The sequence below is a fragment of the Pteronotus mesoamericanus genome, unplaced genomic scaffold, assembly GCF_021234165.1.
Source record: "Pteronotus mesoamericanus isolate MK-2021 breed Mesoamerican mustached bat unplaced genomic scaffold, CSHL_Meso_final contig_502, whole genome shotgun sequence".
NCBI classification, from domain to species: Eukaryota; Metazoa; Chordata; class Mammalia; order Chiroptera; family Mormoopidae; genus Pteronotus; species Pteronotus mesoamericanus.
Genome location: NW_026555187.1, coordinates 2,231,616 through 2,245,740, shown reverse-complemented (window position 1 = coordinate 2,245,740; position 14,125 = coordinate 2,231,616). Strand labels below are relative to the sequence as shown.

Genomic DNA, 14,125 nt, shown 5'->3' with positions numbered 1-14,125 from the left:
CGAGTGAGCAACAAGAACTGAGGTTTAGTGAAAACCAAATGGTGCCAGGCAGAAACCGGGAATGCAGAGGGCAAATGCTGACCCCTGACCATAGCATTACAACCTCAAACCCTCACCTCATGCCCCCACTACATCCTGCCACACTCTTGGTCAGTTCCTGATGGGCCGCAGGGCCCTGGCTCCTGCTGTTGTCTTTCTGGTTTGTTCACTATCACTGTTGGGCCCAGTGTGGACTGAGGTCCCTAGCTCCTGGCAGTGGCTGAATGAAGGGTCCACCTAGGCCTCTAAAGGCAACACGGTACAACCTGTGAGCCAGCCAGAGAAGGACAGATGTGCACACCTGCAGGTGGCCCCTAGGCCCACCATCTAAAGATTGTTTCCGCAAGGTACCTGGACTCTCAGGCTCTGTGTCAGCCTGAGGAAGAGTATCCCAGGCTCGCCATTACAGATGACCACCAACCAGGTAAAACAACAGGAATTTATTCTTTCACAGCCCTGGAGGCCAGATGTCCGAAATACAGGTGTCAGTAGGGCCACACTCCCTCTTGAAGGCTCTAAGGGAGGATCTTTCCTCGTCTCTTCCAGCTTCTGGGGCTCTAGTCATCTTTGGCTCATGGGTGCATCACTCTAGTTGCCTCCATCATCATGATGTGACCTTTTCCCTATATGTCTGTGTCCTCTCCTCTTTTCATAAAGTCGCCAGTCATTGGATTTAAGACCACCCTAAATCCAGGATGATCACATCTTGAGATCATTACCCTAATTGCATCTGCAGAGATTTCTTTTCCAAATAAGGTCACGGTCACAGGTTCTGGAGGTCAGGATGTAGGCAAATCTTTTAGGGGTCAGGGTGTGCAGCCACAACCAGGAGAGTACTGAGGCTGCTGGTGCCTTCTGGGGGCAGGGGACAGCTCCCCAACCTCTCAGCAGAGCAGCTGACAGAGTCCTGTGCGTGTGCATGCATGTAGGCTACAGATGGTACCAGGCATTTGGAGCAGCCGGCACAGAGGCAAATGGTGCCAAAGCCAGGACTGGGGCCAGGACTGGGGGCAGCCTCTACGTTCAGCTCCCCTGAGCAACCCCTGCCCTTTCCCCAAGCCTGTGCAGAGCTACCCCTGTCACAGAGTAGGGTCAGAACACCCCCGCTCCTTCAATGCAGCCAGAGCTGCAGCCAAGCCAAGCCACGTGGACTGCTTTGCTCACGGGCTTTTTCTGGCCTAGGTCTGCTCCCTGGGATGCTGAGAACTTCCTGTGTCCAAAGCCCCTGACAAGAGGGCAACACACCCCACATGCAATATATCCACACATCCCGCTGGCTCTGATGCTGAAATACCACCAAAATCCACTGATTCTGTTCAAGCTACACCCCCCACTCCCCAAACTAGATGCTGCAGTGGCCTCTCACTGTCTGCTGCCTTCCCCCTTGCCAGTTCAACTCACACTCATCTTTGCAGACAGAAAGCACCCTCAAATAGTTAAACAGAGAATTACCACAGGGCCCAGCAACTCCACCCCTAGGTGTACACCCAAGGGAAAGGAAGACTTGCATCTACATGAGCACTTGGATATGAATTTCCACAGCAGTGCTACTCACAATGGCCAAATGGTGGAAATAACACACGTCTGTTGACAAAGGATAAACAAAATGTGGTCCATCCACACAATGGAATATTGCTCAGCCATAAAAAGGACTAAAATACTGACACGTGACACAATGTGAATGAACCTTGAAACACCATGTCAAGTAAAAGAAGCCAGACACAAAAGCCTACATGGTGTATAATTCCATTGATATGAAATATTCAGAACAGGCAAATCCATAGAGACAGAAAGCAGATTAATGGTTGCCAGAGGCTGGGATAGTGAGGAGTGACTACTAATGGGGATATGGTTTCCTTTTGGGGTGACAAATGTTCTGGAACTAGACAGATGTAATGGTTGCACAATGTGGTAAATGTGCTAAAAACACCATTGAATTGTACACTTTAAATGGGTGGGTTGAATGTATTGGGAATTATATCTCAATACGGCTGTTACAAAAGCAGCAGCTCAGGCTTCTCATCATCACAGCCCTCTCCGGTGGAATCCGGGGTTCCCAAAACCACTCCAGCTTTACCTCTCACACTCTCTCCTCAAGCCAGCCTCTCTGGCCTCTGACCTGTCCTCAACTCTGTCAGGTCCTCCCTACCTCAGGGCCCTGCATCTGCCTGTCCCACATCTGGGGTACTCTTGCCTGGCATGGGGGGCTCTGTCTCACTGTACAGCTGTTAGCCCCCACAACCAGCCAGGTCACATCACCCTGCTTCTTCTGAGAGCTTGTGCTTCATTCATTTGCAGCAATTCTCTCCTGTTAAAACCATACCAGCTTCTCAAAAGCACAGCCCTTGTATGTTCTGTATGCTGCATTATTGCACCCAACATAATACTTGGTACATGCTGGACAATCAAAAATGTTATTAGCTGGTGTAGCTCAGTGGATTGAGTGCTGGCCTGTGAACCAAAAGCTTGCCAGTTCAATTCCCTGTCAGGGCACATGCCTGGGTTGCAGGCCAGGTCCCGTGTGGGGGTGAACAAGAGGAGAACCAACTAATGTTTCTCTCTCTCTCTCTTTCTCTCTCCCTTCTCTCTCTCTCTCTCTGAAAATAAATAAATAAATAAAATCTTTTAAAAAGATGTTATTATGTGGAACGAATAAGCTACCCCAACTCTATAGGTCAGGATTCAAAGAGTTAAAAAACCTGCTCAAAGTCACACAGCAGAGCACCATAGCCCCTCCCTGCATATCATGCTACCCAAGTCTGAAAATGGTAAAGAAACACTTGCACACCACCACCATGAAAGTGGTCTCCTTGACATCACACCCTGTCCCCCCACCCAACCTGGCCCTCATGTCCCTGCTTCTCAGGAAGGTGGCAGAGTTGATTTACTCATCATGCTGAACGGCCTTTCACATGGGAAAGCACTGTGAGCATGTCCACCACTAATGTGGACTGTGAGCAGACACACAGAAACACAAGTGGACCTGCTCACTCCAGCAGTGGGCAAGCTGTCCTGCAGAATTCACCGGAGAAGAGCGGCTACCAACAGGGCCTTGCCCCATCTGTTAGCATGTGCAGGTGAAACCCTAGTGTGTACTGCAGAGGGAGGCAGCAAGGGAAGGCTGCGGCCACAGAGCGAGGGCAAGGGGGGGGCCTGCATTAAGTGGGTTCACTCATCTGCACCAGACACTGCAGATATGCCACTTGCCACAGGCAATGGCCAAACAGTTTGGGAACAAGCTTGTCCCTTCTGGTCCTAGGTAAGAGAAAAGCTATCAGCCTGCCCAGGAGGCAGAACCAAGAGAGTAGGGGCAGAGCGTTGAACTCTATCTGCCCAGGTACAAGGGTTGCCCCCCTGCCCACTCAGCGTTCCCTCCAAAATGAAGGTTTTTGGGCCTCTGCACTGCTGACATCTAGGGCCAGGTCACTCACTCTCTGTGGTAAGGTCCACCCACGGGGTAGTAAGCAGCATCCCTCTTCTCCACACACCAGATGCCAGTAGCACCCCCACTCCCAGTCATGAAACCAAAAATGTCTCCAGTCACTGCCATCTGCCCCTTGAGGGGCAGAATTGTCTCCAGCAGAGAATACTGCTCTGTATCTAAAAGCCAATGTAAGCTCATCTCTCCCCAGAGACCATGCCCTCCCTACCTCCCCAAATCCTGAAGTAAAGGAAGGCAACAGAGAGAGGGAGGGAGGAGATGGGAAATGGTTACCAGGGCTGAGAGAAATGCTATCTCTGTATCTTAAAACTCTTTTCTAAATCTATTAATGGATGAATGTATAAACCAAATGTGGCCCATCATACAATGGAATATTATTCAGTCATAAAAAAGAACAGTCTTCTGATTCATTCTTCGATATGGATGAACCTTAAAAACATCATGCTAAGTGAAAGAAGGCAATCACAAAATGTCACATAGCATGTGATCCACTTACATGAAATGTCCAGAATAGGTAAATCCATAGAGATAGAAAGCAGATTGGTGGTTGCCAAGAGGTGGGGGAGCGTGGAACAGGGACTGACTGCTCATTAGTACCAGGTTTCTTTTGGGGGAAATGAAAATGTTTCAGAATTTGACAGTGGTAATGGTTGTACAACTCTGTAAATACACTAAAAACCACTGAATTGTACACTTTAAACAAGTGTACAAGTGTACAAACAGGCTGTTAAAGAAACCTTTTCAACAACAATAATCCATTCCCAACCCCAAGGCAGAAACAGGACCTCCAATCATGAAGACAGCCATGAACTTCACGCAATTCCCTTCTTCCCTACATAATTTTGACACCAATTGTGTGCTAGCACACAGCACATGCTGGAGACAAGATGACATGGGCACTCCTGCCCTCAGAAGCCCTGACTTACGGTGTCACTCCAGTTGCTCACTTTCATTCATTCATTCACCAATTATCTCTTCCTCTATGTCATGAGTAAGAACATGAGCTGCTGGAGCAGGACAGGCAGCACCTGACTGACAGTACGGACCTGACCAATGTATGCCAAATAAATGAACAGAAATGAAGACACATTCTAGTCTATAAGGTCACGATCTCACAGAGAAACAGACAACTAATTAAAAAATAACATGACCTGAAAATTCCACCTGAAAAATCAGACTGAAGCTGAAGTCACAGAGGTAGTTCTGCTTGGGATGGTCAAATCAGTAGCCAAATCCAGAGAGCAGCAATGAGGGCTCTGAGGCCTCAAGGTGCAGGATGGGGGTCCCACTGCTCTGCAGGAACACAGAGGACATTACCAACACCTGTGCAAAGCGTGCTTGCCTCCTGATCCACAAGGAAGGACCTGCTAGACACACTTCATTCTAGACACACGTCAAAGAAAGACAAGGCCCAAGGAGCTCAGCACTTTGCCATGATCACACAGCCCGAGAGCTGAGGCCCAGGAAAAAAGCCAGGCCCAACACCAGCCCCAACCGAGCCCATGCTCCAGGGCCACAGCAGCTTCCCAGGTGAGATCATCAGGTAACCAAGCCTGCCTCTGCACACTGGACCCAGCCAACCACCTGAGGAAACCTGTCCCTGCACCTTGTTCCTAAGTGGCCAAGGGCCACCCTGTTCCTTTGTGCCAGTGAAAGGAACATCACCTGGTCCCCACCATATAGGCTACACGGGGAAGAGGCAGCTGTCTCCACTCGAAGCTCCAGGACCGAGAACATCTGCCTTCCTGACCCACTCAGGGCCCCACAGGGGAGCGCATCTGACCTTGCCCTCCGGTTTCCAAAAGGTCTATTCCACCTCAAGTCTGCAAGTGGGGACACATGTCCTTCTGCCAACACCCAGAAAATGAGGCACAAGCACCAATGATGTAGACACCTGTCCCTTCAGGTAGCAGTACGTGGGGTCACTTGTCCCCTCGGGTAGCAATGATGTGAGAACACCTATCACGCACCCCCAGGTACCAGTGATGTTTTCAAGCAACGCCCAGTTCATACACCTCAGTGTCATCCTGTCTCCTCTAGGTAACAGTAACATAGGGCCACCTGTCCCCCTCAGGTATCAATGATGTGGAAACACCTGTCACTGTTAGGTTACAATGTTGTGGCACCTGCTACCTCTAGGTGGTAATGATATAGAGGTCCCTGCTCCTCCAAGGTAACAATGATGGGAGGACACCTGTCCTTCCCCCGCCCCGGTCCGGGTGGCAATGATGCGGGGGCACCTTTCTCCACCAGATAGCAATGATGTTAGGACAACTGTTCCCCATTAGGTAACGATGTATTAATGACATGGAGACTCCTGCCTTCCATGTAGCAATGATGTGAAGGTACCTGTCCGCCATCAGGTACCGATGCTGTAGGGCACCAATTCCGCCCACGACGCCCATAGAGTGGGGACACCTGTCCCCTCTAGCCGGGCCAAGCCCCGCCCCGCCGCGCGCCCCGCCCCCGCCGCGCGCCCCCGCCCCGTGCACGCGCTGGACACGCGCCTTCTCCTCCTCCCTCTTGGCCCTGAGGGGTGGGCGCGGCACCCCCTCACCCGCGCGGCCCGCGTCAGGCTCAGGTCCTTCATGACCTCCTCGAAGGCCGCCGTCTCCTCTGCCTGCTTCTGGTTGTGCAGCGCGATCTTCTCGCTAAATTTCCGCGGATTGTTCGAAGTCGCCATCTTCTCGTCGCCACCTCCTCCTCCTCCTCCTCCACCTCCTCACGCCCCCCCCACTTGCCAGTGCCACCACGCAGGCGCCAGCCAGGCCCGCGGGCGGCGCGCGGCGCGCAGGCGCGGCGGTGGTCGGGAGAGTGACGCAGGCGCACAGGAGAGGCGCACGACGCGGGGGTGACAGCGCATGCGCGCGCCCCGCCCGCGCAGTCGGGCCCGAAGGGGGAAACGAAAGGAAATTTCGGCGCAGGCGCAGTGTGCCTCCTCCTGGCCCGCTGGACAGCGGCTGCTGGCTGTCGAGCAAGGTCCAAAGACAGGCCCGGCTCTGTGTCCTCCAAGAGGGAGCCAGGCAGAGCCAAACCCCTTCAGTTTACAGCGATGGGGCCAGACCGTCCAAGGACAGGGAGCACCGTGAGTCTGAGCGTTAGCTCAGGCCAGTTCAGCTTTGCAATTAGTCCAGGACGTTGCTCATCCCCGCATTCATTGATCGAATGAGCATTTATTGAGAGCCAATATGCCAGGTAGACGCGGTCCCTGCCCTCACGGGGTGCACACTGGGGAGGGGTCAGACAATCCATGAACAGATGACTCCACGTTTCAGATGCAGATAAATGTGACGGGGGAAAATAATTCAGTGATGGGAGGAGGATGGGGGGGGAGGGCTGGGTGGAAAATGTGAAAGTAATTAAGTACAAATTGCCAGTTATAAAAATAGGGGGTTGTAAAGTACAGCGTAGGAAATATAGTCTATACTACTGTAATAACTATATGGTGTCAGGTGGATTGTAGACTTATCAGGATGAACACTTCATAAGGTATATAAATGTCTAATCACTATGTTGTACACCTGAAGTTTATAGTATTATATGTCCCCTGTAATTGGAAAATAAATTTAAATTTTTCTTTAATTTTAAAAAGAATTCGATGATGGGCTGGTAGGAGAGTGGGAATGTTAGGGAGGAAAGTTCCCACCACCAGCACCATCAAGGAAGGGAAGCATTTGTGCTGATGCTTGACTCTTGTGAGCAGCCCGAGCCCAAAAACCTGAGCATCATCCTCAATACCTCTCTTTCCCTGTGACCTCACATTGTATCAGTTCCTATTCCCTGGATCGTCAAGCCCAAAGAACCAGAACTACAGAGCTTCAGCCTCCTCTCTGTGAATTTCTCCAGCCCAGCCTTGCTCAAGGATCCTAATTTTTGCCATTGGGGTACTAAAGGAAAGGTCCAGAAATCCCACTCAGACCCAGAAGTGAATGGAATAGTAGAGTCTCCCAGATGACAAAGAGATGACCCAGGGAAGCAAAAGGTGTTCTAATATCCAGCAGTTCCTTCCTAAGCAGAGGGATCCCAACCACGGATATCAAAGGTTTATATTTAGGATACCCTAGGGATTCTGCGGCATGGACAGGGAGAAGTCAGGAGGGGCAGCCGGGGGGTGCGGGGCAGCTGTAATTGCACAAAAAAATACACTTTTTACTAGGGCCAGGGATGGCTGAGGGGGAGATCATAAAGGGACAACAACTTTTTCCAAATATACTTTTAGTCCCACTTTCCAACTGTTGGTTTAAATTTTCATATCAAGTGTATATATACATACATAGATTTGAATTTGCAGTGTCCTGAGCACTGCCACTGCTCTATTTTAGTCTTATGGTTCATATGGTTTTGAGAACCTTTATGGACTTTAGTGTCTTTGCCTAACAAGCATCTGCCCCCCTTTTGGGTAGCAACAACCAACTGCCCTACAGAGAACACTCATTCTGATCTTCAATCCAAGAAATGTGGAGGGACCTGGTCTCACCAACTCCTTTTCCCTGCAAACACCTCTTCTCAAGTTGGAAGGCTTGGACAATCAGCAGAGCCCATTGCTGTGACCATCACCATTGGTTCAGGGAAGGCATGTGGCCCAACTTGCCCAATGAAATGCAATTCTAGAATTTTTGCTTGAATACACTTTCAGTTTTTGACCTCAGCTCAGGGGGACAGACAGAACCCTGAAAACAGCTGCCTTCAGAGAGTGGGATATTCCTGGTCATGACACACACAGTGGCACATTTTAAGGACCCTCAAGGAAGGTCTCTCAAAGGGGCCTGAAAGATGAGAAGGTGCCAGCTATGAAAGAATCTGGCGGAAGAGCAGCCTGGGAAGAATCAGCAGTGTGTTGGAGAGAAGCACTGTCTTTGCCTGGGTGGCTGACTTGAAGGGTAACACAAGCCTTCAGTGCCAGAGGTCACTACTTGAAGAGAGATGGGCCAAGAGAGTGAACAGGAAAAAAGAGGCAAAGAGAGAGAGAGATCCTATCTGAGCTCCTAGATCCAGCCATGCCCAAAGATAAGACACCCCTGCCTTTTCAGTTGTCATGTCAGCCAATAACTTACCCTCTTTTTTTGCTGAAGTTGATTTGAAGTCCTTTTTCTGTCCCTGGCATTAACTGAGACTGCAGCTTCTGGGAGTCAAGTGCAGGACTGGGCATTCTACAGAAATGGAGAAATGAAGACAGGGTGCACAGATGGCAACTGCCATAGTAATTTAAGCACCAGACCCAGAACTAGAACTCAGGTCTGAGAGCAGAGCTCAGCTTACTTCTCTGCACTGGGTTTTGTAAGGTTTAAATGAAATTAACACAAAGCAAGTGCCTAGCTCATAAGCACTAAAAAAATGCTGGTTATCCTGATCACTTCCATATGCCTGCATGAAGCTGGTTTCCGGGCACAGAAAGAGGACAAGATTTGGCGGGGGGGGGGTTGTTATCAGGTCATGAAAAGGGGCCATTCCCCCAGGGCAGAGGTGAGGTACCAGAGCTGGCCTATTCACCCTCATTCATCTTTCACCCCAGCAGTAACAGTATCCATCCTAAACCCTAATGATGAGTCAGAGGAAGCCATGAGCCTACTCCTTGCACAGTGGCTAAACCTTGACCCAAGCCTTCCTCCTGCTCCACTGAGGAGGGCAGGCACGAGGCATCTGGTGACTCAGGAAGAACCCAGCCCTGACCTTTTTGCTTTCTTAGTTTATCAAAGAAAGCTGCTGCGACCCAGTATGGCCCAGGTGGGGCTTCTTGGAGCAGCCCATGGTCTTTCTAAACCGGGGTGGATCTCATGATGCCCATTGCACTTAGGGAAAAAATCTGCCCTCCTCCTAGTTGCCCACAAGGTTCTTGCCTCACTCCCTGGCCCCCTCACAGCAGTTGCTCCAGCTTCCTTTCTCCACCTCCAGATCTTTGCACATACTGCTGATTCTTCCCAGACTGCTCTTCCCCCAGATCCTTTCATGGCTGGCACCTTCTCATGTTTCAGGCCCCTCCTCTGAGGGCCCTATCTGAAGTGTGCCACTATGTGTTTCCCATGACCAGGGAACATCCCACTCTCTGAAGGCAGTGGTTTCCAGAGTTCCGTCTGCTCCCCTGAGCTGAGATCAAAAACTGAAAGTGTATTCACCCTTCCCAAACACTACAAGGCTAGAGTTCCCTATGTGATGCATAAAGTCCACAGACATACCCAATTCCCTACTCTTAAGGCTTATTCTCTACCTCTTGAAGGCTCTGAGCACTAGGCCTCACACTATACTTGTCTGTTCATTCTGTTTCCTGGGTCCCCAGAACTAACACAAGACTAGGCACAAAGTAATTAGGAAGTGTCCGTTAAATGAATCATTTTCTGCCTGGGAAACTCGTATTCATCCCTCCTCCAGAAAACCTATCCGGACCACTAAGGAGAACTGTGTTCCTCACCCTAGGCTCACCCAGCCCTGGGTCCTTCTCCAGCCAGTCCTGACCGGAAGAGGCTGGGAGTGTCCAATTATTGAATAGCTACACTTCAGTTACAGAGCACATCCAAGTGTAAGCCAAGAGGTGAGTCTTTATAAGCCACTTCCTGCTGCCTTCAGGATTTACTTTTCTCTCATCTGCTCCATAGATCTGCCTGGCTCCATTCATTCCTTGCCAGTCTCCCCAGCATCATTGTCCACCCTTCCCTTTCTCATGTCCTCCACTCCAGCCTTGCTGCATCCTGCCTCAGGGCCTTTGCTCAGGCTGTCTAGAATGCCCTTTCCCTGCATCTAGGCTCTAACACTCCTCAACATAAAGCTTCTAAATACAAGCTAAATAAAAACCTAAACCGCTCAGTGTTTCTGCCTGTCCCAGACCTTGCTGATTCTCCAGCTGTGTGACAATAGGAGAGTGACTTCACCTCTCTGAACCTTGCTGTCCTCCCATGTTAAATGGGAACAGTGGCACTCCTCATGGCAGGTTCTTGGGAAGATTAAATAGATAATGTGAGTAAAGCACTTAGCTTAGCGCCTGCTTCCTTGCCAGCACTCACTATTAGGGGAAGCAAACACTATCTCGGGATGTGAGTTTTCATGCCTTGCTTCTCTGCACTGCCTTATATGGAATTTTAGTCGATCTGGGGTACCCACATTGCATGGAGGTGATTTTGGGCCATCAGACTCAGAAGGCAAAGAATAAAGTCATCCAGGGCCTGTCTTTGACTTCCAAACCAGACCTTCATCAGAGTTTTGAAAGCAAAGCCAGAGCCAGGTTTGATTATGATGCAAAAAGGGAGAAACAGTCAACAGAGGCCAGAAATGCCAGAGTGCTCACTCCTTACAACTGAACAGGAAGAGGTTACATGAGGACGCAGGTACCTGGGCCCCCCACTCTGGGATGAGTGTAGGGTTGAGGGTGAGACGGGGCAGGGCTACCAAGGAGAGTAGCAAGAGGCTGGAGCTGAGGGAGGCAGGGACCCAAGGGATGGCTCCAGGGCACGAGTCCCCAACCTCCAGGCTGGGCCAGTGAGCTTGAATGTAATATGCCTATATCATCCTCAAACCACCCCCCACCGCCAACATCCGTGGAAAAATCATCTTCCAAGAAACTGGTCCCTAGCGCCAAAAAGGTTGGGAACTGCTGCTGTAGGAGATGTCAGGACCAAGGCAGAGCAAGCAGTCCAGTTCCTCCCCTGCAACCACCATGCGGAGGGAACATCCAGTGACAACACAATGCCTATACTTGGCTGAGCTGCAGCTGAACTCCCCCACGTAGACCCTCTGCCCACTATCCAAAAGCCCAGCAGGACACTTACAATCACAACCTATGTGACAAAAGAGGATTTCCAACGTTCAGAGACTACTCACTGGCTTTTCTTTTGGTGACCCAATGGACTTTTCTTTTTGGTGGCCCAGCATCTGAGTCCCCATCCAAGTCTGGGGAGTCCCCACCATAGGAAGTCAGCCCCTAATTGACAACAAAAGCCCCAGAGCCAACAGTGTGATTGGATCAAACTGTGGGCCTCACTTCCCTGTCTGTTCCTGTTTCCTACCTTTTATGTCACCATTATGCATCATTCCTTTGTAAGAATTGTTTCCTAGCCCTGATTTTGGGCTTGGCCATGTCACTTGCTTTGGCCAACAGCATATGGGCAAAAATCATATACAAGTTCCAAACCAGGACCTCGGAAGGCCTCATGTGACTCCATTTGTCCTCGGACACCATTGTGGGAGGAGAACATTATTTTGGCTGACTGCTAGTCCCAAGATGAAAACAGGTAGGGCTGAGCACCCCTCTACCCCACCCCACCCTGCTACTCCCCAGCCTTGCACCTGGAAGAGAGCTGCCCAGCTGAGAGCAGCATGGAATAGGCATCCCCAGCTGAGTCACAGATACATGAAAAACACCCATCTATTTTTGTATGCCATTGAGACTTGGGTTGTTTGTTACAAGGTGGCAGCAGCTGACTTGCACACTCATGTACTCACTTTTCCAGGGACCCAGGAAGCTAGGTTGGCACAGGACATGGGTAGGTCAATAGAATGTCTCTATTCAGGAACAAGTGATACAAAGAAACAAATCAGGGCAGAAGCATCCAGTTTCCAGGGTCAGCTATGGCTGAGTGCCAAGGGTAGATGGCATTGCCATTTGAGACATCTGAATTCTGTCATGGTGGCACAAGCGTCCTCACCAATCAGTTCCCTGACCTGACTTCAGCTGATCATCCCAGCTGCCTGGCCACCTTGATTCGTACTATCTTCTGCGCCTGGTTTTCCTACCTTACTGCCACTTCTGTGAGCAACACAGCAGCCCTCCAATGTATGTTTTTGCTATTGAAATCAGCCAGGTCACTTTCTGTTATTTGCAAATAAAAACCCTGATGTACATAAGATTGGGAAACCCCAAAATCCATTACATTATACTGTAATTTTGTAAGTGCCTGGGTTGCAAATATTAGAATAGCTGACCACTAGTATTTTAAGATACTAAGTATCTTAAGCAGCACAGACATTGTGATTTCTCATAAAAAGGAGTCTGGAGGTCAGAGTTTCCAGTGTGGGACTAGGGGCCTCATTTCAGGGGTCTGGAAGGCGGCATCTCTGTTCCTCTCTTAATGCTCCTCATGACCACAAGATGGCTGCAAAAGCTCCTGGCATCCTATGTCCTCATAGAAAGCATTAACGGATGGATGGGGGCAATAAGCCTTCTCCCGTGACCAGAAACTCCCACCCTAGACCTTCCCTTAAAGCTTGCTGCCCAGAGCTGGGAAGTTTGCCCAGACTGAAAACAACCCCTGCAAAAGGCATTACTAAGAAAATCTGAGCCAAGTCCTAAATTAACCCCCACCCGAGGCTGGGCACACTGCTGCTGGCACCAAATCAGGGTTCTGTGGGTGAGGAGGGAGAAATGGCTGCCAGGCTGACAACAGCAGGGTCAGCCACAAGAATTAGGCTGGGGTCTTATTGTGGGGAAGCATGGACTCATGGACCACATGCCCTTTGGGGTCTGTGGATGGCACCCACAGATGCTAGAGTGGATGAGGCTCTGCTCCCACCTTCCCACCCAACATCTCATTTGTGTAATAAACATTCCTGGCAGTGCCTCCTGGGACACACAGCCAGGTGCCCCTAATAAAACGCGCGCTTGGAGGCTCCACCATGAGAAGCGAAATCTCCAGGGCCCGTGAGAACAGAGGAGCTGTAGCTGCATTCCAGGACACAAAGCCAGGGGCAGATTTCCAAACTGGCCAGGTCTGGGGCAGATTCCCACCTCACACAGCTCCCCCAAGGCCCCTTTGGCCCTTGTTTGCCGCGAGGCCCCAGAAGTCACACTTGGCCTCCCTCTCACGAGCCTGCATCCCACTGTCCCCAGAGACAGCGTTTTCCCACAGCCCCGGCCCAGGTGCAGTGGGAGGCTCCGGCAGCCGAGTCCAGGGCCGCGGTGGGGAAGCAGGCCATCTGGAAGGAGATGGGCTTTCCCCAAGCTCGGTCCCCACACACAGTGAATGCTGCCCTGGGTGAAAGGTGAAGGGAAGTGATAAGGTGATGAGCTGCAGACCCCTTCAGGGTGCCACACAGAAACGGCCAGACTGGGCCAGGGGCGTGTGTGCAAGCTGTTTGTTCAACTGCGGATGAGCAAGCACATGTGTGCAGGTATGCCTGAGTATGAGCATGCGTATGTGTGTGCAAGCCTCTGTGTGTGTACGCATGTTCTGCCTTTCTCTGAAGGACACAAACGTTCACAAAGTAAAGTTTCAAGCCAGTTTCTGCTAAATTAAAAACAGCTTTTTCGTGTTTAAAGTTTACAATACAAAAAATAATTTTCCTTTCTTCCAGGGGGGTGGGTGGAGAAGGAGGGGTAGGGGGCCCCCGAGAACATTCCATGGACCAGCCCAGACGGTTACGCACAATCAACCAGTTAGATACAGCAGCACCCCCTCCACCCTGCGCCGGCACCCCTGCCAGCTCATTGGGGACAAGATGTTCTGAGGTGTGAGCTGATCTGGGGGAACTTGCAGCTGGCAAAGGCTTCTCACTGCCCCCCTGAAGGGGCTGTGTCTCCAGCAGAAAAGGGGTCTCTTGGGGGAGCTCAGGTTAGAGCAATGAGAAGGAGCTGAACTGTTCTGGTAAGTCCCCAAGGGCCACTGTTTTCCTTTCAATGCCCCTGGCAGCGTGGGCTCCTTCCTGGTTCCCAACCAAATT

The 14,125-nt window shown here is 50.7% G+C and overlaps 1 protein-coding gene across 6 annotated transcripts in view; it reads right to left on the bottom strand.

The window, feature by feature from the left end:
• The window catches only part of CRTC1 (CREB regulated transcription coactivator 1), a 59,773-nt gene extending 53,585 nt beyond the window's left edge, over nt 1–6,188 (bottom strand). For all 6 annotated transcript variants that reach the window (XM_054578897.1, XM_054578898.1, XM_054578900.1 and 3 more), the window contains exon 1: nt 6,039–6,188. In XM_054578897.1, coding sequence (XP_054434872.1) covers nt 6,039–6,164 — 126 coding nt within the window. In that variant the 5' untranslated portion in view covers nt 6,165–6,188. The remainder of the gene's footprint in view (nt 1–6,038) is intronic.
• Between the last annotated feature and the right edge of the window lie 7,937 nt (nt 6,189–14,125).